At 37.6% G+C, this 22,814-nt stretch overlaps 1 protein-coding gene across 11 annotated transcripts in view; it reads right to left on the reverse strand.

Moving 5' to 3' along the window:
• Positions 1 to 22,814, reverse strand: part of TBC1D1 (TBC1 domain family member 1) — a 302,344-nt gene that overhangs the window by 144,144 nt on the left and 135,386 nt on the right. For all 11 annotated transcript variants that reach the window (XM_078148318.1, XM_020991958.2, XM_020991934.2 and 8 more), the window contains 3 exons: positions 19,912 to 20,003; positions 9,219 to 9,329; positions 1,224 to 1,352 (listed from right to left, as the gene is read on the reverse strand). In XM_078148318.1, coding sequence (XP_078004444.1) covers positions 1,224 to 1,352; positions 9,219 to 9,329; positions 19,912 to 20,003 — 332 coding nt within the window. The remainder of the gene's footprint in view (positions 1 to 1,223; positions 1,353 to 9,218; positions 9,330 to 19,911; positions 20,004 to 22,814) is intronic.

Raw genomic sequence — 22,814 nt, forward strand, 5'->3', positions numbered from 1 at the left:
TTGAGCCACAGGACCTGAGTGAGAATTTCAGCTCTGGTGATTATAATCCTATATGACCTTATGCAAGTCACCCAAACTATCTAGCCCTCAATTTGTTTGTCTGTAAAGTGAGGAGGTTGGACCAGATGACCTTCAAGATCCCTTACGGCACTAGATCCTATGACCTCAATGACTGACCAGGGGTTACAACAGAGTGAAATGAGCAGAACCAGGAGAACAATTTCTATAATAACAACATTATAAAAATAATTTTGAAAGAGTTAAGACCTGGGATCAATGGCCAATCTAGAATGATGATGAAACTATTAGACAGGTAACAAACTCATGACGCAAGCAAGATAAGAGACATTATCAGATACAACTGATGTGGAAATCTGTTTTGCTTGACTATGCATTTTTATTGCAAGGGTTTTCTTTCTCTTTTTCCCAAGAGGGGAAGGGGGGAGAGTAGGGTGGCACCACAGAATGAGGAAAGGATAGAGACAAGAGTAAAAGAAAAAAAGAGAGAGAAAAGAGGGCCACCAAAGCTCTTTTTTTTTTAAAGTTCAGAGAAGAAAACAAGAAACAACAAAGAAATACAGATAAGCAGGACAGCTTTGAAAGGTAAAGGTTGAATTTATAAACTTGAAAAGAAAAGTGACTGTACATACTAGAGATTTGAAGTATAACATATAATCTTTTCCTGTTCTATTTTGCATATAGACTTATTTTATTTGAGGTTTATTAAGTTCAGAATAAAAATATATCAAAGAAAACAACAGGACAAATTCACAGCTCCCTGAAGTAATACATCAGAAGTACTTTACACTAAATCCTAAAAAACTTACAGATCTGGAACATATAATGGTGCCCACCAATTACTAATTCTTTTTATTTTCAAAATCATTTTCATTTGCATTACGGAGACTAGAACTCGGGGCTTACAACTTCTCACCCAATGGTCACTGTAAGAGTTGTCCAATTAATAGCATTTTTTGTTCTGAGACAAAAATGTTTCCCATTGGGACACACTAGAAAAAAAATCATGGGAAGGAAAATAAATTTTTTTCTAAGAATCAGGAAAAAATGAATACTATTAAACACAAAGTAGTTTTATGCTTTATTCTATTATTATTATTATTATTATTATTATGAATCAGATTAAATAAAAGCATAAAATCCTTTTCATTCATCCCCTAAAAAGCTGTTTTATTCAAAAATTAAGTTGAAATTAATATACTTACCCGGGATAATATACTTTCTAGAGACTCTGTCAATGATCTCTTTGCTTTACTTTTCAGCATATCAAGCCTAAACCGAGTGGCACTGGTTGGTAATTCATTTCGAATAGTCTCTGCTGAAATCTGTGATGCCTATAAATGGCGGGAAACAAGTAAATTAAAAATTAATTTGTGTGTGTATACCTTTGAGCAATATTTTAAAAACCTCCAGGGTATATCTTTTTTTGATCAAATTAGATCCTCTAGAGCAACGGAGAATCTTCATTCTTCACTGTGCTTAATTTATGTTTCTCAGAAAATAATTTCTTCTTTGAAAGTTCTTATGGATATTCCATTAGGGTTAAGATAAAGAATGCTAGACAAGATTAGATTAATTTTTTAATTAGATTTTTAAAGGGCAGTGATAATTTACTCTCAAGCCCTAATAAGAAACACTGATTTTGCCACCTACTGACACCTCATTCTCAACTTTTCTTCTTCCCAAAATGTTTTTTCTTTCCTAGTTTTTAAAGTATTTGTTAGTTTCATTGAACATAATTTAATATTCCTGAGCCATTAGCCAAGTAGTTAAACACTTAGATTTCTCTAAGAAAACAACTTAACTTTAAAGTTTGGCTTTTTTTTTTAATTTGTGCCCTAAAGTGACTTTTTCCTACCCACACTTTTAAGACTTACATCCCTAAAATAAGTAGACCTTTTCTACTAGTAAAAATAAGCTTGACCATTTTTTTTTATTAAGCTTTAATCACCAAATAGGCGCTGCCTCAGCCAAATGGAGACCTGTTAAAGATCTTAGTCTGAAAAGGCCAAGATCCTCCACTGCATCCAGGACCATCTCCAGTTGTCCTGATCCATATGTGGCCACTGGACCTAGATGGTTCTCCTCTCTGGAGGAGAAAGTGAGAATGGTGACTTTGCACAGCCCTCCCTCACTTAAATCCAAATCACTTCGTGTCTTGGCATTACCTCCCTGAAGTCAAGGTTCTTTTTGAAAACAAAGGACAAACATCAAGCAATAGCAGCCGCAGTGAAAACAAGCTGAATATTGGCCTAGAGGTCCTGGTTTTGATTCACAGCTCTCATTGGTTTACTTACTATCTGTATGATCTTGGGCAAGTCACTTACCTTCAGCTTTCTCATCTGTAAATAGAGATGGCTGAGCTAGATAAGTTCTGTGGTCCCTTCCCAGGCCTAAATCTAAGATTCTACTATTAGAGAATGCATAATATGCAACCTTCTCAACAGACACAAAAGTATTTAATTAAAAATGATAGCCCTGGGGCAGCTACGTTGGGCAGTGGATAGAGCTCCAGCCTTGGAGTCAGGAACCTGAGTTCAAATCCAGCTTCAGACACTTGACTTATTAGCTATGTGATCCTGAGCAAATCACTTAATCCCAACTGTGTCACCAAAAAAGCAAAACAGAGAGAGAGAGAAACCACAAAATGTTTTGCTGAACTTTTTTTCTTCTCCTCCTAGTTTGCTGAGGTTGTAAACCTGGGGTCTCTGATAATTTTTTTGAAATGTTTTGATAAATATATTTCAATATAATTTCTTTCCCCTACTTTTTTTTATTTTATACATTTAAAAACATGATTCTAACAAGGGGTCCTAGGCTTTACCAGAATGCTAATAAGGGTCCACGACATAACAGAATTTAAGAACCCCTGTTTTAAGGGATGGCTCTCACTGTAGGGGAAGGAGAGGGATATATGAAATGAAGGGGATGGTAAAAATCTATCAAAAATTTTCAAAAACAAAAAGATGCCTGTGTGTCCCTGTACCTCTTCTTTCTCTACAGTCTTTACTTTGATTATCTCATTCTCTCCCAAGCAAGTTACTGCATCTATACAGATGACTTACAAACCTATCTTTTGTCCAGACTCTTGACTGAGGTCTACACTAATATCTCCAGCTGTCTAGAACATAGCTACATAAAGATGCCCCACCAGCACTTCAAACCACTATTTGCCTTCCCTAAATACAATGAAAACTTCTCCTAACATGTCACAACCCCTGCTCTTGTCTTCCTCTCTAAACCTGCTCCTTCTCTGGGTCATTTACATAGTTTTTTCTGTGTTTAACCTTGTGATTATCTTTCCTTCTTTCTTCCCTCTCCCTCACCTTCCATGTCCAGGCAATTATCAGGTCCTGTTAACTCCCTATCTACAGCATCTCTTCTGTCCTCTTTTCTCTATTCCCACTGCAACCATTCTATTCCATGCCCTCATTAGCACCCTCCTGAGCCAAGAAGAAAGGGCTAAATGTGGAGCCTATGCAGTCACACAGTTAGGAGGGCAAGAAGAGTAAAACAGAAGGTGATTGAAAAGTAGCAGTCAGGCAGGGCAAGGAAAACAGAAAAGGGTTGTGTCACTGGGACCAAGGAAGAGAAAGAAAAATGTTCAATGTTTTTAAATTATGTAGAGGGATCAAAGACCATGGGGGGGGGGGGCACGGTATCCCAGTGGTCTAAAATAATAAAGTAATTCAAACATAATTCCACAATCTCACAAAGGATCTACCCGATTCACTCTGCAACAGAGTAACACCGGGCTCTCCCCTTGCTGTTCCTGGAACAAGACATTCCATTTCTCAACTCTGGGCATTTTCGCTGGCTGTCCTTCCTGCCTCCAATGCTCTTTCCTCCTCATCTCCATCTCCTTGCTTCCCTCGCTTCCTTTAAATTCCAGCTAAAATCCAACCACCTAAAGAAGCCTTTCCCAATCCCTTAGTTCTAGTTCATTCCCTCTGCTAATCATCCCTATTTATCCCATGTATAGTCTGTACCTATGTGTTTGCAGGTTCTCTCCCAACTAGACTGTGACCCCCTGGAGGGCAGGGACTGGTTTTTTGTTTTCTTTTCTTTTCTTTGTATTCCCAGCACTAAGTACAGCATCTGATAGTAAGGTATGATGGCACAGAGTAAGCACTTGATAAATGGTTATTGGCTAACAAATATTACACAAATACATGTATGTGTCTGTATCTCTCTTTTGGGCTTATTCTACAATATGCCTTATTCAACCCTCCTTTATTCTTTATCAGAACACAGGACTGAATCTTCTTTATTTTGAATCCTAACACACTGAATGCATTAGATGAGTTTTATAATTTTTTTTTTGTCCCGGACTCCTTTTGGCCATCTGATGAAGCCTACTGTAGTGGTGGTAGTGGTGGTAGCAGTAGCAGCAACAGCAGCAGCAGCTAATAGCTAGCCTTTATATAGGACCTATTATGTAACAGGCACTATGCCAAGAACTTTATAAATATTGTCTCATTTAATCCTCACAACCAACCTGGGAGGTAGGCGCTATTATTCTTATTCTCCATTTTCCAGATGAAAAAATTGAGGCAAACAAAAGTTAAATGATTTGTCCAGGATAACACAGCTAAAAAGTGTCTAAATACGAATTTGAATTCAGGGCTGCCTGACACTCTATCCACTGTGCCACTTAGCTGCTGTAAAAAATTTTAAAGCACAAAATAAAATATGTAGGAATAAAAAGGAAACCAATTATACTGAAATAGCAAACTATTTTTTTAAAAACCCCTAGTTCAAGGCTTAAAATTCCTGCATAAGACACTTAATACATATTTGATAAATTAACGAATGAACAAATCCTCTCAAAACATTTTCTCAGTTATCAAGTTTAATCCACTAAAGTGCAAAAAAATTCCACTTTTTGAAACGAACAGAACCAGGAAAACAGTGTACACAGTATCAGCAACATTGTGTGATGAGCAACTATGAATGACCTCGCTCTTCTCAGCAACACAATGACACAAGACAAGTACAAAGGACTCACGAAGAAGAACACTGTCCACATCCAGATAAAGAACCAATGGACTCTGAATGCAGATTGAAGCATACTTTTTTCACTTACTTTAGGTTTTGGTGGTTTTTTTCCTTTTTATCTGTTTCTTCTTTCACAAGTGTGACTAATATGGAAATGTTTTACATAATTGCACACATATAACCCCTATCAAATTGCCAAACATTTTAGGAAAAGGGAAGGGGAAAAAAAAAATCTGGAACTCAAAATCTTATAAAAATGAAAGCTCAAAATTGTCTTGACATACAATTGGGAAAATATAAAATACTATTAAAAAAAGAAATTTTCACTTTTGCTTATTTTTCTTACTTTACATATATATTTAATTTTAACAAGTGCCTGTCTAGACTATAGATGGAAGGGAGTAGAAGGAAACTACCCACAAACAGGCCTCAGAGGCAAGGCTTTATTTGATTCAAAACCAATATGTACTTTCTTTACCCACTAAGCTGAGACAGTCTAATTGCTTTCAAATACATAATTAGAGTTTTTATAAAATAGCTGCTAAGAAATTCAATTGATTCTTTTGCTATTTATGGGAAATACTGGCTGAAAGACAAAAAATTTAAAAAGAAGTAGGAGTTGATATAAAAGCTACACTCATTTCTTTCTTAGTCAGACATTAAGAGTCTCTGAGTCCCTAAGGAAATCCATTCCTCTAATTGCTTCAGGGGGTAAAAAAGGCAGCCTACTAGACCTAATCCTGAGTCCCTAAAAAAAACAAATTTCACTTTAGCAAACATACCTATCTTAATAAAAAGAAAAACTACACCAAAATGACACCAAAAACCAATTAAGAGACTTATGAATTGAGGAAAAAGTACCCTTTCTAAGGACACTGAAATTCTGTCTTGTGTCTGTTATACTGTACACTTTCTCCTCACTACTCCAACACTCACTTGGATTCTAAATGGGAAAAGGTAATGGCAAATTAAAAGCAACACATCATGGCTCGTAGGAAGGAGGGATGAGGGTAAAAATACCTATCTACTCAAAAATAATGTCAGAATACTCCTTGTTCCCTACCACTATTATTAGACTCTCCTAAGTTTGTGCCTTAGCAACCTCTCCTCTAAGATTCAAACAGTACAAACTGATCGTTCATTCCAAATTAAATCTACTGATCCTCAATGAATTCAGTGGTTGGCTAAATCTCCCTTTTCACCCAACCTCTGGCCCTTATATTAGGAGACTTCAACATGCAAGTTAATGTCCCTTAAAATACCCTAACTTCTAGTTTCCTGAATCTACTCAAATCTTATAACCACCTACCCCACTCTACTTTAGGTACTATACACACAAGGATCAAACCCTCAATCTTGCCATCCAAAAAGGTTCTACTTGATTTTCAAGAACTCCACAATTCCTTCATACAATTACATTTTCTCATTCCATCCCTTCCCATGCCTTCCTTATTCCTTCTAAACCTATTCTTTTTCCTCACAATTATCTTCAATACCTCAATTCACCAGTACTTTTCTCAGGAATTCACTCCTCCTCCTCCAACTATACTCTCCTGCCTCACCAGTCTTGACCTCTTGGCCCATCAGTTCACCTCTATACTACCCTCTGCTCTCAGATTCCTTGTCCCCTAGCGTTTTCACCAACCACACCTTGCCAAGCCCCATTAAGAGACCATTGGTAACTTTGGCTATAAATTATTTCAGTTTCTTCATCAAAAAACTGCCTCTTCATATCCTTTGACCATTTATCAATTGGGGAATAACTCATATTCTTATGGATTTCATAAAGTTCTTTAAATATTTTAGATATGAGACCTTTGTCTTTGAAACTGTCTATAAAATTTTTCTTCAATTTTCTGCTTTTTCTGATCTTGGCTACCTTTATTTGTGCAAAAACTTTTTAATTTAATGTAATCAAAATTTTCTATTTTATACTTTACTCTGCTCTCTATCTCTTGCTTATTCATAAATTATTCACCTATCCGTAAGTCTGATAAGTAATATGTTCATGTTCTAGAATATCTCTGTTTATGATTAGGTCATATATCCATCTTGACCTTACCTTAGTAAATGGTGTAAGACATTGGTCTTTGCCCAATTTCTGCCACACTGCTTTCCAGTTTTCCCAACAATTTTTATCAAATAATGAATTCTTATCCCAAAAACTTAAGTCTTTATACTTGTCAAATACAAGGTTACCATATTTATTTGCTGTGTTTTTCACACATCCTTCTAGATGAACTGGGTTCAACTTCTATTACTGGATTTTGACACCTATAGGGCCTCAAACAAATCATACCAGCTTTCTGGGCCTTCATTTCTAAATAAAAGCAGTGATGTTCCCACCTACTAAAGCAGTAAAAGTGATAGAAATGGGGAAAAACCGATGCTGGAGAAGATACAAGAAGATAGAGACTCTAAGACACTGCTGGTGATTCTGTGAATTGGTTCAATTATTCTGGAAAATAATTTGAAATTATTTGAGAAAAGTTACTAAACTATTTATACCCTCTGACCCAGTGACCTCACTACTGTGCACCTATATCAAGGAGGTCAAGGACAAAAATGTGTGCCCCATATTCACCAAAACATTAGTAACAGTATTTCTGCTATAGCAAAAACTGGGAACAAAATGGATACACATTCACTGAGGAATGACTGAACACACCAAGATACACAGACATAACTGAATATTATTTCACCATAAAAAACTGCAAATATGAGGATTTCAGAGAAACATAGGAAGACGTTTACAAACTGGTACAGACTGCCTGGTTCTAATTATGCAACATGAACAATGACTTCTGCTCAGTTGTTTAAGTCACGTTTGACTCTTCATGACCCCATTTTGCGGTTTTCTTGGCAAAAATACTGGAGTGATTTCTTTTTTCTAGTTCATTTTGCAGATGAAGAACTGAGGAAAACAGGGTTAAGTGACTTGCCCAGGGTCACACAGTTAGTGAGTGTCGGAGGCTAGATTTGAACTCATGAATGTGAGTCTTCCTGACTTCAGGCCTAGCACTCTATTCACTGCACTACCTGGCTGCCCTACGAACAATGACTACGATAACGTAAATAAAACACCAAAAGGCAACTGAATTCTGAAATAATTAGAAAGACAATTCTCAGACGCAATGAAGAGAAGATATAGTATACCTCCTACCCCTCACTAGAAAGGCAGGAGACCACAGGAGCTGCTGGACTCTCCATGACTGTTTTCCTTTGAAACAAGAGAGAATTCAACAGGCTGGAGTGTAATACCAGACTAGGATGACTATGGTGTAAAAAAGAAAGAAATCAATAAAACTTTTAAAAATTGGATAAAAAAAAAGGGCACTGGACTAAAAGATGGCTAAAGTCCCCTTCCAGTTCTACACAGACTATACTATGTACCGGCAGATTCCTATATGAATTCATCAGTTTATACACAGAACAGGGAAAGGATCATAGCATACAGCACAAACCTTGATATAATTTTATTACTTCTAGTCCAGGGGTGGGGAGCCTGCCACATGCGGCCTTCTAGGTCAAGTGCGGCCCTAATTCAGAAAAAAAAGCCACACTTGAGGACCCAGAGGACCATATGTGGCCTTGACGCTGCAGATTCCCCATCCCTATAGGCCAAAATGCCCATCTTTTTTTTCCTCACACACTACAGTCCAACCCCTCTCCCCATCTTTGTACAGGGGATTCTCCATACTTGAAATGCACTCCTCTCTCTTCACCTCTGCTTCTTAAAATTCCTAGCTTCCTTCAAAGCTCAATTAGAACACTCCCTTATACTTAAAGCACTCCTTGAATTCCCCAGATTCTAATACCTCTCTCCCAAAAAAATTACCTTGTCTTTATTTTGTATATTTAAGTATATATATTTAAGTATTTTAGTGTATATATTGTCTTCCCTGCTAGAACAGAACTTCCCTAAGGTCAGAGACTCTTTCATTTTTGTCTCTGCGGCCCCACCACCTGGGGCAGTGTCTGGCACATAGCAGGCTCTTAACAAATGCTTGTTAATTATCACTACTGAACTGACAACAATTTCCCTTTTTCTGATCTTCGCACATATTATTTGTACTCATAAATATTATTTTTAATATCAAAATATATCACAAGAAAACAAAGGAGAGGTTTTTTTTTAAATTTCATTCCATTTGTATTTTGTCCTTGAGAAGCTTAACACAAAAGGGAAGACTCCATCATACCTGCTTTCCTTCTCCAATATGAATGTGGTCTTTTTGCTTTTCTTCATATAGACATCTCAGGAAAGAAATAACCAGTTCGTTCTCCTTTTGCTCATTTCTTGGCCTTATTTTCTTCAAGGAATAACAAAAAAAAAAGAAACTGATAAGAACTTTTTGTTTTATTTTCAACAAAACACCTAACCCCACCAAAGCTCACTGAATTAAGGTGATTTTCCCAGATAAGGTCACTAGATGGCACCAGTGATTGTAAATGTGTGGCATAGTAACCACTATTAATTTCATTATTATGACAATATTCTACTCTGTAGTTGCAGGCAGAGTACAGGCTAGAGTTCAACGGACTGGTGACATAAATAAGTTGCATACAGGCAGGGTTCCCCCCCCCTTTTAAATCCTATTTTCTTTAATAAATAACTGCAATCATAAAGAATCACGGAATTTTGTTGACAGAAGAAATTTAGAGCCCAACATCATTGCACAGATAAGGAAAATGGCCTGGAGAGATTTAGCGATTTCTTTCTACAAGGTCACTCAGCTAATAGGTAACAGAAACAGGGCTCAAAGTCAGGTCTCATAAATCGCCAAGACTCTTTCCCGTAAAAATCCTGCCAAGCAGAATCACAGGGTCACAGACTTACAGCTCAAAGGGACCTCAGATGCAATCTAGTCCAACTCGGTCATTTTATAGATGAGGTAACTGAGAGCTATAGAGTTTAAGTGACCTGCTCAAAGTCCTCTGGAGACTCAACTGATAAAGACAAAATTTAATCCCAAATTCTGACTCCAGTTAATCGATTTTTTTTCACTGTACAATACTACCTCAAACTATTTCATAGACAAATATTTTTTATTTAATAGTAGAAAAAGACTGTAACTGTATAAGCACTACTGAAGCTCTGAACCACATTATTTCAAGACTCTTCCCCTACACAAACTAGATACTAGATACCACATTTACAAGAAATAGGCACAGAGTCTCCAGGGATGGTATAAAACCAGGATACATTATTTGACTTCTGATGTACCCTCAAAATCTATTCCTAGATTTCCTCAAAAAAGTAGTAACCTGTTCAGTACAAGAAAAATCTAAAAAGTTTTCAGGTTTTGTATGCTTGTTGCTTCACTATATCATTACATGAACTTCAAAATTTTCAACAAGTTATCAATTAACTTTTAATATGAAAATAAATGTTAACAAATGGGAGTTTGGTAGCCACAAGTACTACGTATAAGCCAACCATCAGGCTTGAAATATTATTTGGAATTTCATGGCACTCTTCAAAGGATCCATGGGTTCAGCACAAAATGCAACCATTCACACCCCTACATCCTGAGAAATTCTTATCCTAGTTCTCCTCTATTCCCTCCAAGGAGGATCCATCCAATACTCTGGAGGCCTTCCTTTAGGTCAAGGGATCTCAACCCTTTTTGTATTATGGAACTCTATTGCAGTGTGGTTAAAGCCTATGAATCCCATTTTCAGAATAATGTTTTTAAATATAGAAAATATTTAAGATCACAAAGGAAATCAATTATACTGAAAAACAGTTATCAAAATATTTTTCAAAGTTCACAACCCCAGGGTAAGTATTTCTGCTTTAAGTCTTCTAACATTCTGTGAGCACCAAAGCAACACTTGAGCTGTCCATCTGTTATGCCTTGCACTTGTTTTAAGGCTATCCAAACTCTTTTTAGATTTCCTAGATAATACCTTTTAGGCCTTTTGTTGTAAACAGCCCTCGTACATATCTATGTTGCCCTTTGGGGGGGTCACCACACGTCTGTATTTTTTTTGGAGACAGCTGAATATCACAAAATTTGCAGCCACATCACATGACTGGAAGAATACTAACATTAAAAAGATGTTTTTCCCCCGTACAAAAGTTTTACTTCCCCCTATTAGCACATTATGACTTTAGCTATATGAGATGACCATGAAAGGGAAAGGGGAAGAACACTGGACGAAATTCTGGGGACATAAAATAACAAAAGAGATCAATAAATTTATGTTAAAAATACTTTAGTGGTGTTATAGTCTCAAATTAAAAGAGTTCTCAATAATGAAAATTTATTATACAAGTATTGACAGATCTGTTTCATTTTTGATCTGTTATATTCCTTTCCATTCAATCAACAAATGTTTTTGGAATGATTAGCATTAGTTAAGTATCCTACTAAATTTCCTAGAGTCATTCTCCCTTTCACTGTTCTTATGATGTATCTTGTGACATAAAACTGGTCATAATCTTCCACTATCATCTTCAAAACATTTACTAAAAGAATTTAAGTTCTGAAACATCACTGCTTTTAGCAGTCATATCTCTCCATTTGGCAAGGAGAAAGTATTTGCTGGCTGAGGCAGAAGTTTCTGGACTGTTTCATCTCTTTATTGTGGTGATGGCTTTACACACTGGCATCCCAGCTATTACATGAACAAGTCCCTCCAAGAATTCTCTCTGACTGTCCCCCATGCCTGGAATAGTCTCTCTTTCCTCTGCTCATACTACTGACCTCTCTGGCTTCCTTTACATTCCAACTAAAATCCCAACTTCTACAGGAAACCTTCCCCAACCCCTTCTAATTCTAGTGCCTTCCTTCTGTTAATTAGCTCCTATTTATTCTCTATATACTTTGCTTTGTATATATTTGATTGTTGTCTCTCCCATTAGATTGTAAGCTCCTTCACAGCTAGGACTGTCTCTTGCCTCTTTTTGTATCCCCAGAACTTAGCACATTGCCTGACACATAGCAGGCACTTAATAAATATGACTGACTGATTGATTATACTGGTTAAACATATATGTTTTTCCACTTGACCAATTTCTGATGTTTCTAGCAGTAAGAGCTTATTTAACCAGGTAAAGGTAGATCTACTGTACCTTCACATGGCACCAGTCTTCTCATCTCTATCCTAGTTTGGTGTTGATTTTGATCATTTGTCTTAACAAGTCAAAAATCTAGTTACACAGAAAGTTATTTCAGAAATGATTACCATAAAAGTTACCAATATCTTCTGTTAAAGTATATCCTGTTTCCTTGGGGGAAAAAAAATCTTCTAGTGAAACACTAAATTAAAAGTATTCCCATTCTGTAGATCTGCTGTTAACTTGCTATGTGACCTTGGTTAAGTCTAACTTCTCTGAGACAACCAGTCTTGGTCTTCTCTGGGTTTCTTTCCAGCTCCACAATCTTGTGATTCTGACTGTAACTTGGAACTACACACATGGCCTTCTTAAAAAAGTATATTATGCAACCATCTAGAACATGGTTGGCCAACACTCCTAGCAACTTTTAATAATCTTCGATATTTTTGTCATCTCAGAGAAAAAATGACTCCCAGAAATTCACATGCAGGAATCAGAATTAATATGAAAGCTAGCTCACTTTTGTTTTCTTCTTTCAATAATCAGCATAGCAATATCATAGGGCAGAAAGAGCCCAGATTTTAGAGTTTAGTTAACCTCAGCTGGAATCCTGGAGAGGCTTTTTATTACTACTGTGAACTTTGGACAAATCACTGGACAAGTCGGCCTCATCTCTAAAATGAGGAGACCAGATAAGATGATCATTACCCTTCCGAGTCTAAAATCTACGATGAATGGTTATTACTTAAAAGTGAGAGACCATAAAACTATCCTACCCTTGCTCCCAGTGGAAAGTATAGCTTTGCAAAGGAGGGAAGATGGTTCACATTTTTAGGATTTCCTTTCATGTTTTAGTTTTGTAGCTTGAAGACTAGTCTGTGACTAGGCAGCTGCTCCCTCAGAGCTCATTCTTGGTATCTCTTTCCCAAAAGACTGAATGAATTGGAGTAGTGAAAATCCTATATCCCCCACCTCCCACCCTAGAAGAAAGAGAACCAAATGAAAAAGAGAAAGGAATTAAGAGATATCTAGACAGGGGTGTAACCCTCTCCCCAACCCTGCTATGCAGAAAGCCTCTGTACCTTCAACTCTGCCCTCTGACTACCCTCACATTCCATAAGGAAAAAAAAATTTCTTGGCAATTTATTTGAACAGAAGAAAAAAAAATAAGTGGGACAGGTGAGAGATCTTTTTTTATTCCTCTCAGTGTCTAGTCATATAAATGTCAAAAGGGGAAAAATCTAAGAGAAAAAATTAGTCAAGACACTACAAAAAGAGATTCTCTAAAAATCAAAAGCAGGCTCTAAGGCTCCACCTGAAATGTCACATGTAAAAGCTGTCTCTACAAGCTTACTACAAAGAATAGTAGACTTCAGTGTTTCCACACGACGAAAAACTCGTTTTTTTAAAAGTCATGATAATATACTCCCCTAAAAAGCTCCAAAAGAATGGAAAAATCAGACCTAGCTAAGAGGCATGTCAGAGGGCATCAATTCCAATTACCTCATTGTACTCAGAGGCCCAAAGAGCTTACGTGACTGACTGACCCAAGATCACACAGGCAGTTAAGAGGCAGGATTTTAACCGAGGTTATCTGACTCCAGAGTCAGGCTCTTTCCACAACACCAGAGGTGTCTTCCTAACCCTTCCTGAATATGCACACTTCAGGGATTGTCAACATTGTTCATTCTGTTAAGAGACCCCAGAAACAATTCCTGAATGTGTCTTTTGCTTGTGTGGTCAAACTTTATTTTGATTACCTACCTATGGAAGGAAGGCATTCTAGTATGTGTTAAACATTCCGACATCCAAGATACTTGTGAAAGGTAACAGTGCGACACAATGGAAAAAGTGCTGGATTTCAGAGTCAAGAAATCTACATTTAAATACAGGCTCTGGGACTAGGTAAGTAAGTGGGCAATTATCTCATCTCAGAGCTTCAGATGCTTCAACCGTAAAACAAAGGAACAAATTCTTATACTGCCTAACTCACAGGGCTGTTGAGAAGAAAGTTATCACCACCATCATCACAGCTAGATTTATATGGCACCTACTACTACGGTCAGGCACTGTGCTAAGTGCTTTCCAATTACTATCTCATTGGATCCTCACAACCACCCTGCAAGGTAGGTACTATTATTATCTCTGCTTTACAGTTGAGAAAAATGAGGCAAACAATGGTTTGGCAAGTCACACGGCTAGTGTTTGAGGCTGGACTGGAACAAGACCAGCAGTCTATCCACTGTACTACCTAGCTGACTACGAAAGTTCTTTGTAAACCTTAAAGAACTAAATAAATGTGAATTATTTTTACTAGGTGACCATAAAATAATAATGTCATGTTTAAATTGCTTTCAAGAAAAGATGCCCTCAAAAACAGCAAATCACACCCTTGGCATTTTCAGGAACAGCCAAAAATGTTTGACTGAGGCAGGTTCGTGACTACAGTGCATGATCAAGATGAAAAACCCAAATAAGGCAACCCTCCAAAAACTTATCTTCTTAAATATACAGGGGGTCCCAAAAGTCTTAAAGCAGTTTCAAGCTATTTATAGCTTAAATACCTTGAATTCTCTAACACCTGAGTTGTTAATTGCTTGAAGCTGCATTAAGACTTTAGGATCCAGTGTATACTGGTTGCAATCCATGCTAGCAGAAGTAGTCACCCCACTGACATATCACAGACTCTTGTCTGTGACATGTATGACAGTGACATACATGACTTATTAAAATGGAGCCACTTTCAAAGAAGCCTTACTTTCTAGCTCAACTCTGAAGGCAGTTCTAAAAAGAAAAAAAGAAAAGTTACTAAAATATTTTGAATAATAGAAGCATCTCTGGAATAAATCTATAGACTCCACAGTCAAGGACCCTTCCAACCCTCAAACTGTGAGACTCTATACCAGATTTAGCATAAGAGGACCTGGCTTCAAACTCCAGTTCTACTGCTTAATCTATGTGTGTGACCTTGGGCATTCCTTTTCTGAATCTGTTTCTTCATCTGTAAATTCAAGGGGAAGGACTAGATTCAATTCATTTCAATCTAATAAACATTTATTAGGTGTCTCCTATGTTCAGAGCACTGATGATAGAGACAAAAATTAAACTGTCCTTGCCCTCAAAGAGCTTATAATCAAGATGGACTGGATTCAGTTCAGTTCATTTCAATCCAACATTTATGATGTGTCTCCTATATGTCGTGCACTGTGCTAGGCACTGAGCGTAGAAACTAAAATGAAACTGTCCCTACCCTCAAGGAACTTATAATCCTCCTGGGGAGATAAATAATGTACATAATTAAGTAAATATAAAATAATAAAAGCAGTTTCTTGAGGAGAAAATCTTATTAATAACAGGGAGAATCAGGAAAGGGTTTATGTAGGCTTTTCTTGAGCTGTGTTGGAAAGAAACCAGGAATTCTGTAAGTGGTGATGAGGGAGAAACAGGCATTCCAACTACAGGGGACCCCCTGATGCAAAAACCTAGCACTGGGAGATAGACTGTAATGTACAGAGAAGCCCTAGTAAGCCAGTTTGACAAAAGAAGGTGATATGAAATAAGAATGGAAAAGGAGGTGGGAACCAGATTGCAGATGCCTTTAAATACCAAGCTGAGAAGTGACAGACGTGGCCTGAACTGCATCCTAAAGGAAGAGAATCAATGGCAAAGGAACAGTCTAGAAGTTCAAATTCAAGAGGCTTCAGTTGAGAGAAAAGCCCTCAGTACTGAGGCGGGTTGCCAGGCACAGAGTGGGGAGGAGAAGAGAATTTCTAACAGTGTAAAAAGATGGAAAAAGTGATGTGAAGGAAAGAACTCTAGAACAAAAAGAATTATCTGTTAACAAAGTTTGAGAATTGCAGAGAGTACCATGGACTGAGAGGGCAAGGATGGACCATGGAAGGGGTATGGTTGATGATGATAAGGATAAGACTACAAGGAAATAAGAAAGGGGGGAGGATAAGGAGAATTGGAGATGGGAAACTATCTGCTAGAGAATGAGGAATGACCCCCTAAGGATGCTGCACTGATGGAGCACATCTTCACTGGTTCTGACTCCCAGAGAGCCAGGATCTCTTATAGTTAGGAGACTCTGAAGAAAAATAAGAAGGTAATGATTTGGTCTCTAGAGGTAGATTAAAGTCATGTTTGGTACCTTACCCCACGATAGCAAGAAATGAGGAACACCCTTAGAGGTAACGTACATGTGGCAAGGGCCTCAGGCCCTTCTCTGATCTCAAGCCACCACCACCACCAAAAAAAAGTCTCCCCCCTCACCTTCTTTTACTCTGGTGCCCTTAGGCTCAGGATCCAAGATGTCTTAGAGCAGGGATTCTTAGCCTTCTTGTGTGTATCCTGGAAACCTCTTGGCAGTCTGACATAGCAAACTAGCCCCTTCACAAAATAATGTTTTTAAATAATTGAAAGGAATGATAAATTTCAGTCAGAGGACAGTAAAAATAAAGATATAATTTATTTTTCTCCATCCAAGTTCAAAGACCCCTTGAAATCTATTCATAGATTCTTTAGGGCAGTGATGTCATACTCAAAGAGAAATCCTACATGAGGCCTACTGATTTAGAAAACCATATACTGACATTATCTATGTTCTACTGTATTTTTATTTATTTTGTCAAATATATCCCAATCACATTTTAATCTGTTTTGGGAGGCAACACACTTGACCCTCTGCCTTAGGGGATGTGGACTCCAGAATGGTTTAGAGAACTCTTTGAAACAAGTCATTTACTGACCACAAGGCCTAGAAGATGAGGTTTGGAATGAATCTGGACCTCTATTTCAAATGACCTGAAGTCCCTTCCAATTCTAACTCTTTAATCCTCAAAGTCCTCCTGGCAAAAATGACTTCAGATGCCCAAAAAATAAAATAAAATCAGATAGCCCCTGAATTGGTTAAGGTGAATGTCAGAATAAGTCTATAGTAGGTTTCCAGTCCAACAGAGGTGTATTAAGTATTTATGATTCATTAATCAGCTTCTTATATGAAAGTCATATACTACCTTAAAGACATTAGGCAAAGAAAAGTGGCAATAATTCTACTTTCAACATCTCTCATAGGCATTACATGCTAGAAAAACATACACTAAATTATTTTAATGGAGCTGTATAACATCAACTGGGCAGAACATCTCTGAGGTCCCAAAGACAAGCACACATGCATACCCATAGTGCGCATTAACAATGCTCTCTTCATTTCTGCATCCCAAGTCTAAAATCCATTAAGTCTATTTGTCTACTACATTGTAATCCACTTAGCTGCAAGTCACGGAATAACACAATTTCTAAAGAATTAAAGTGGAAAGTCACCCAAAGGGCAATGCAGAGTATATAAGGGGGGCTTAAAGAGATGTAACATTATCACCCACTAAAAACTGCACATAAGGAGCGTAAAGGAAGTTATCTACGAGATAAATGACAGGAAAAGAAGGTGAGATGTATGGAAGAAGGTCCACATTACAGGACATCACACTTCCATCAAAGTATACAATAAAGAATTTGGAGGGGGAAAAGGTAGCAAAATGAATTAGGAGAAAAACAGGAACCCTAAGGGGGCATAAGAAAAATGTAAAAGCTACCCAGCTATCCAGAGTCAATTCTGAATAGGAATTTTAAAGAATGTGTTCTTTCCACATATACACGCTGTAACCTAATGGTGGAGACAGGAAAAGGAACTGAAACAAAATTAAAAAATCAAGCCATCCAATATGAAAAGAACATTATTCTTTCATTTTTATAATGACTGAATATAGAACAACATTTATCAGGGAATAAAAATACACACATTCAAATCAAAGCATCTTGCACCTGGCACCCTTATATTTTAGAATCTACGGGAAAGCAGATTTAATTCCTGGCTTGAACATATTCTTCTTATGGGCAAAGTACCGTGAGCCAAAGAAAATACTCCTGGTTAAATAGGATTTATAAAAAACTTCTCGGGGGCAGCTAGGTGGTGCAGTGATAGAGAACCGGCCCTAAAGTCAGGAGGACCCGAGTTCAAATTCAGCCTCAGACCAAACACTTCACACTTACTAGCTGTGTGACCCTGGGCAAGTCACTTAACCCCAACTGCCAAAAAAAAATAAGAAATTTTTTTAAAAATTTAAAAAAATAAAAAATTTCTCAATAAATTCACTGCTTTGTAATTGGTTTGATGAAGAATGCATTTAAGTATATGCATTTTGTAATTATTATGAGATGGGATTTTTTAAAAATCTATTTTGTACCCATTCTATGTAGACAGCTTTTTCTGATGCATTTATAAGATTTTATGTAATGTATATCAGAATTATAATAGGAAAAGAATCAATAAGACTTGATTACTCCTTTTTTTTTAGGGAAACAGGGAAATGAGAAGACCAGAAAGACCTCATTTTGCTTAACTATAAGCAAATTTAATTTAATAATTAAATTAACTTTAATTTTTAAATAGTCATTTCATATGACTGTTGCTTTATGCAAAAGCCATCTGTACTAGCCCAGTACAGATTCTCCTCCTCCTCATTATTATTATTCTTTTGCTAAATTCTTAATATTATGATACTCTACATTTAATTTTCCCCAAAGAAGATCCCAGAGAAGAATCTGCCTACCCCTGTCCAGAGTGCATCAAGACACTGGTAATGAAAAAGCTTTCCCAAGAAGCCATACTATGTAGTAACACCTAGCCCATCAGAAGGTAGGAAGAAAGACCGAATCTGGAATTTCACTGATGTAGAAAATTCTAATTCTACCCATAAAAGCTGTCACCTTTCCCACAACTTTTAGTCTTAAAGTAGTCTAGAGCTCTGAGAGGTTAAGCTACCTGTCCAAGGACATACAGCCAATATGTGTTCAATGTGAGATTTGAACCCAGGTCATGTTAACTCCAAGGCTGGGATCTTTAGGCATTATGCCATGCTACCTCTCAGAAGGTAGCTGTAGGAATAATATCTAACCATGGTAAAACCAGAAAGAAAATATTTTTAAAGTTTGGAATTTAAAGATACAGTATATCTCTGGGACTTCTAAATTTGAAATCCCAGGGATTTCGAAAATCCCTATTTTGATTTCCTAAAATTTGCATTTTTTAAAAGACCCTTAGGAAAGCTCTGAAACAAACCATTCATCAAATATAGTGGAAAAAACACTAGTCTAAGAAAAACCGTTAAATATATTTTCATTTTAATCCCAGTTCTGCCCTTAAGGGTTGCGTGACCATGAGCAAAGAAATCTCCTGGGCCTCGGTTTTCTCATCTGTAAGACGCCCATAATCTTTTCCATCCCCTATCTCTCAGGGTAGTCCTAAAGATCAGCTCAGACGACCTATTCTAAGGTCTTTTGTACACTATACAAATTGTCGGCTGTCATCGGAAAATGTGACAAACAGGACTGCAGTGGAATGCATTCGACTAGAATTTCATAGTCTACAAGTCACCACTGAGCTCTTCAAGAAGTTGCTCAGTTCTATTCAATGTGGGGGAGAACCTCTAATGGCAACAAAAAAGGAAAAGAAAAGAAAAACAAATGCAGAAGATGAAAACAACAAACTCTTTGGTCGCCTAGCCCTCTGGGATGTTTTATGGCCCCAGGGTCTGGACAGGAGAATCTGCACCCAACTCAATTCTGGTCGAGATTTCCTGAATGTGCCTAGGAACAAGTAATATGAATGTGTACATTTGGGTTTCCAGGGATGGCCATGTAATTTTATTCAAACACACTGCGCCTGGAAAAGAAGATGACCTGGGCTGTCTCGATAACATTCAGTAGTCAAGGAGACGAAGAAAAGAAAGCCAACGTTCTGTCCAGAAACTTCAAAAGCCAAACTGTACCTGAACCTCCTCAAAAATCGCTGCTTGCTCTTGATTATTTAGTGTCGTGAGGTGCTTCTGGAGCTCCAGCTTCGTTTTGGAAGAAGACATCCCTAGTAAGGAGGGAAAAAATAAAGACGTGAACTCCAGAGATAAGTGACTTGAACTGAAACTAAGAAATGTTCAACCAGTCAACCAACATTTATAAGTAACAGCTAACATTTAAATACTGCCTACTACGGGCCAAGTCCCACTCTGAACTCGTTATAATTTTTATCTCATTTGATCCTCACCACAACCCTGGGAGGCAGGCGCCCCATTTTACACATGAGGAAATAAGGCAAACATAGTGAGGTGACTTGCCCAGGGGTCACATAGCTAGTGTCTGAAGCCTGATTTGAACTTAGGGATGCCTGATTTGGACTCAGGGATTCCTGATTCCAGGCCCAGCACTCTATCCACCGTGCCACCTATGTGTGAGGCACTGTCCTAGACGCTATGAGGCACAAATAAAAGAAAGGAAACAATATCTACTCTCAAGAAGCCTTGGGGCAGCCAGGTGGTGCAGTGGATAGAGCGCTGGCCCTGAAGTCAGGAGGACCTGAGTTCAAATCTGGCCTCACACACATAACACTCACTAGCTGTGTGACTCGGGGCAAGTCACTTAACCCCAATTGCAACACACACACACACACACACACGAAGCCTAAGTTCTCATAAGGGTAACAGGTGTGTGTGTGTGTGTGTGTGTGTAAGTAGCCATACACAAACATACATATTTTATATTTGTATCTATATATACACACACATACATAGACGTACATATGCATACACATACATACACACACCCATATACATATATACATATACACTCGGCAGCTAGGTGGCGCCATAGTGCACAGCCCACTGGGGCTGTCAAGTAAAGAAGATCCATCTTCCTGAGTTCAAATCTGGCCTCAGACACTTAATAGCTGTGTGACCCTGGGCAAGTCATTTAAGTCTGTTTGCCTCAGTTTTCTCTTTCATCAAATGAGCTGGAGAAGGAATTGGCAAATCACTCCAGTATCTTTGCAAAAAAAACTCCAGATGGAGTCATGAAGAGAAGGACATAACTGAAATGACTAAATAACAATACATACACACACAACATACACATACACACACATACACACGTGTGTGTGTGTGTGTGCATTTATATACAGAATATATACAAAGTAGCTAAATACAAATATGATCGTTTGAGCAGATGGATCAGGAAAGGCTTTGGGGAGAAAATGATAATGCATCTTGAAGTAAGAAAGATTCTATAAGGCAAAGGAGTTGAGGAGGGAGTTCATTATATGACTGGGAGATAGCCAGTGCAAAGTCATGGAGGTGGAAAATGTAGGGTCCTATGTATAAAAACAAAGAGAAGGCTCATTTGGCTAGCTAGACTCTGAAGAGTGCAGGATAAAAAAGATTATCCTTTACACATACTATATTTCCTACTACACTGAATTGGTGTTTAAAGTTAAAAACCCCCAATCTAAAAGGCAAACTATAACTTGTCTTGTAATTTTTTAAAAAATCATTTGCCACCTCCACAACTTTGCACTGGCATATTAAAACAAACTCTGAAGTACCACCTCATATCCATCAGATTGGCTAATACATCAGAAAAGGAAAATGATAAATGTTGGAAAAGATGTGGGAAAATTAGGATACTAATACACTGTTGGTGGAGTTGTGAACTAATTCAGCCATTCTGGAGAGGAATTTGGAACTATGCCCAAAGGGCTATAAAACTGGGCATACCCTTTGACCCAGCAATACCACTACTAGTTCTATATCCTGAAGAGATTAAAAAATGGAGAAGGACCTATCTGTACAAAAATATTTATGACAGTTCTTTTAGTGGTGGCAAAGAATTAGAAATTGGGGGAATGATATCATTTGGGGAATGGCTGAACAAGCTGTGGTATTGATTGTAGTGGAATACTATTGTACTGTAAGAAATGATGAGGAGGATGCTCTCAGAAAAACATGGAAAGACTTACATGAACCGATGCAAAGTGAAGTGAGCAGAACCAGGAGAACATTGAACACAGTAACGGCAATACTGTATGTTGATCAACTGTGAATGACTTAGCTAGTCTCAGTAATACAATGATCCAAGACAATTCAAAAGGACTCATGATGAAAAATGCTATCCAACTCCAGAGAAAGAACTGTAGGAATCTGAATGTAGATCAAAGCATACTACTTTTCACTTTATTTTTTCATGGCTTTTTTTTGAGAGGGAAGAGTCTGTGTCTTCTTTTACAACATGACTAATATGAAAATACATTTTGCATAATTGCACATGTATAACCTATATCAAATTGCTTACAGTATCAGGGAAGGGTTAGGGGACAGAGGGAGACGATTTGGAACTCAAAATTTTAAAAGATGAATGTTAAAAAATTGTTTTTATGTGTAATTGAGAAAAAATAAAATATTATAAAAAAAAAAAGATTACAGAATCACAGATTTGAAACTGGAAGGGACTTCAGAGGTCTCCTAGCCTAATCCTTTCATTTTATAATTGAGAAAATTGAGGCCTAGAGATACTAAGTGTCTTGTCCAAGATCACACGATCAGTCGATAAACACATGTATCTACTATGTTCTAGACACTGTCCCAAATGCTGAGGATACAAAGAAAAAATGTCCCTGCTCTCTAAGACAGGAATTTGAACCCAGGTCTCTGGCTACAGGACAAGGACAAGACAAAGGACACAGCTGACTCAACCCCTCTCTCACCCACACTTGGGATCGTCCTTTTGTCATTACTATTCCCCTTCAGGATTGCCCAGGGGTGGGTGTGGAGGTGGGAAGAGAGGAAGTATGAAGGGTACAAGAGCAAAGGAAAAAGGGAAGACTACGGGATTCCAAGGATTCCTCATC

Source organism: Phascolarctos cinereus, unplaced genomic scaffold, assembly GCF_003287225.1.
Source record: "Phascolarctos cinereus isolate Bilbo 61053 unplaced genomic scaffold, phaCin_HiC Scaffold_9;HRSCAF=440, whole genome shotgun sequence".
In the NCBI taxonomy this organism is placed as follows: Eukaryota; Metazoa; Chordata; class Mammalia; order Diprotodontia; family Phascolarctidae; genus Phascolarctos; species Phascolarctos cinereus.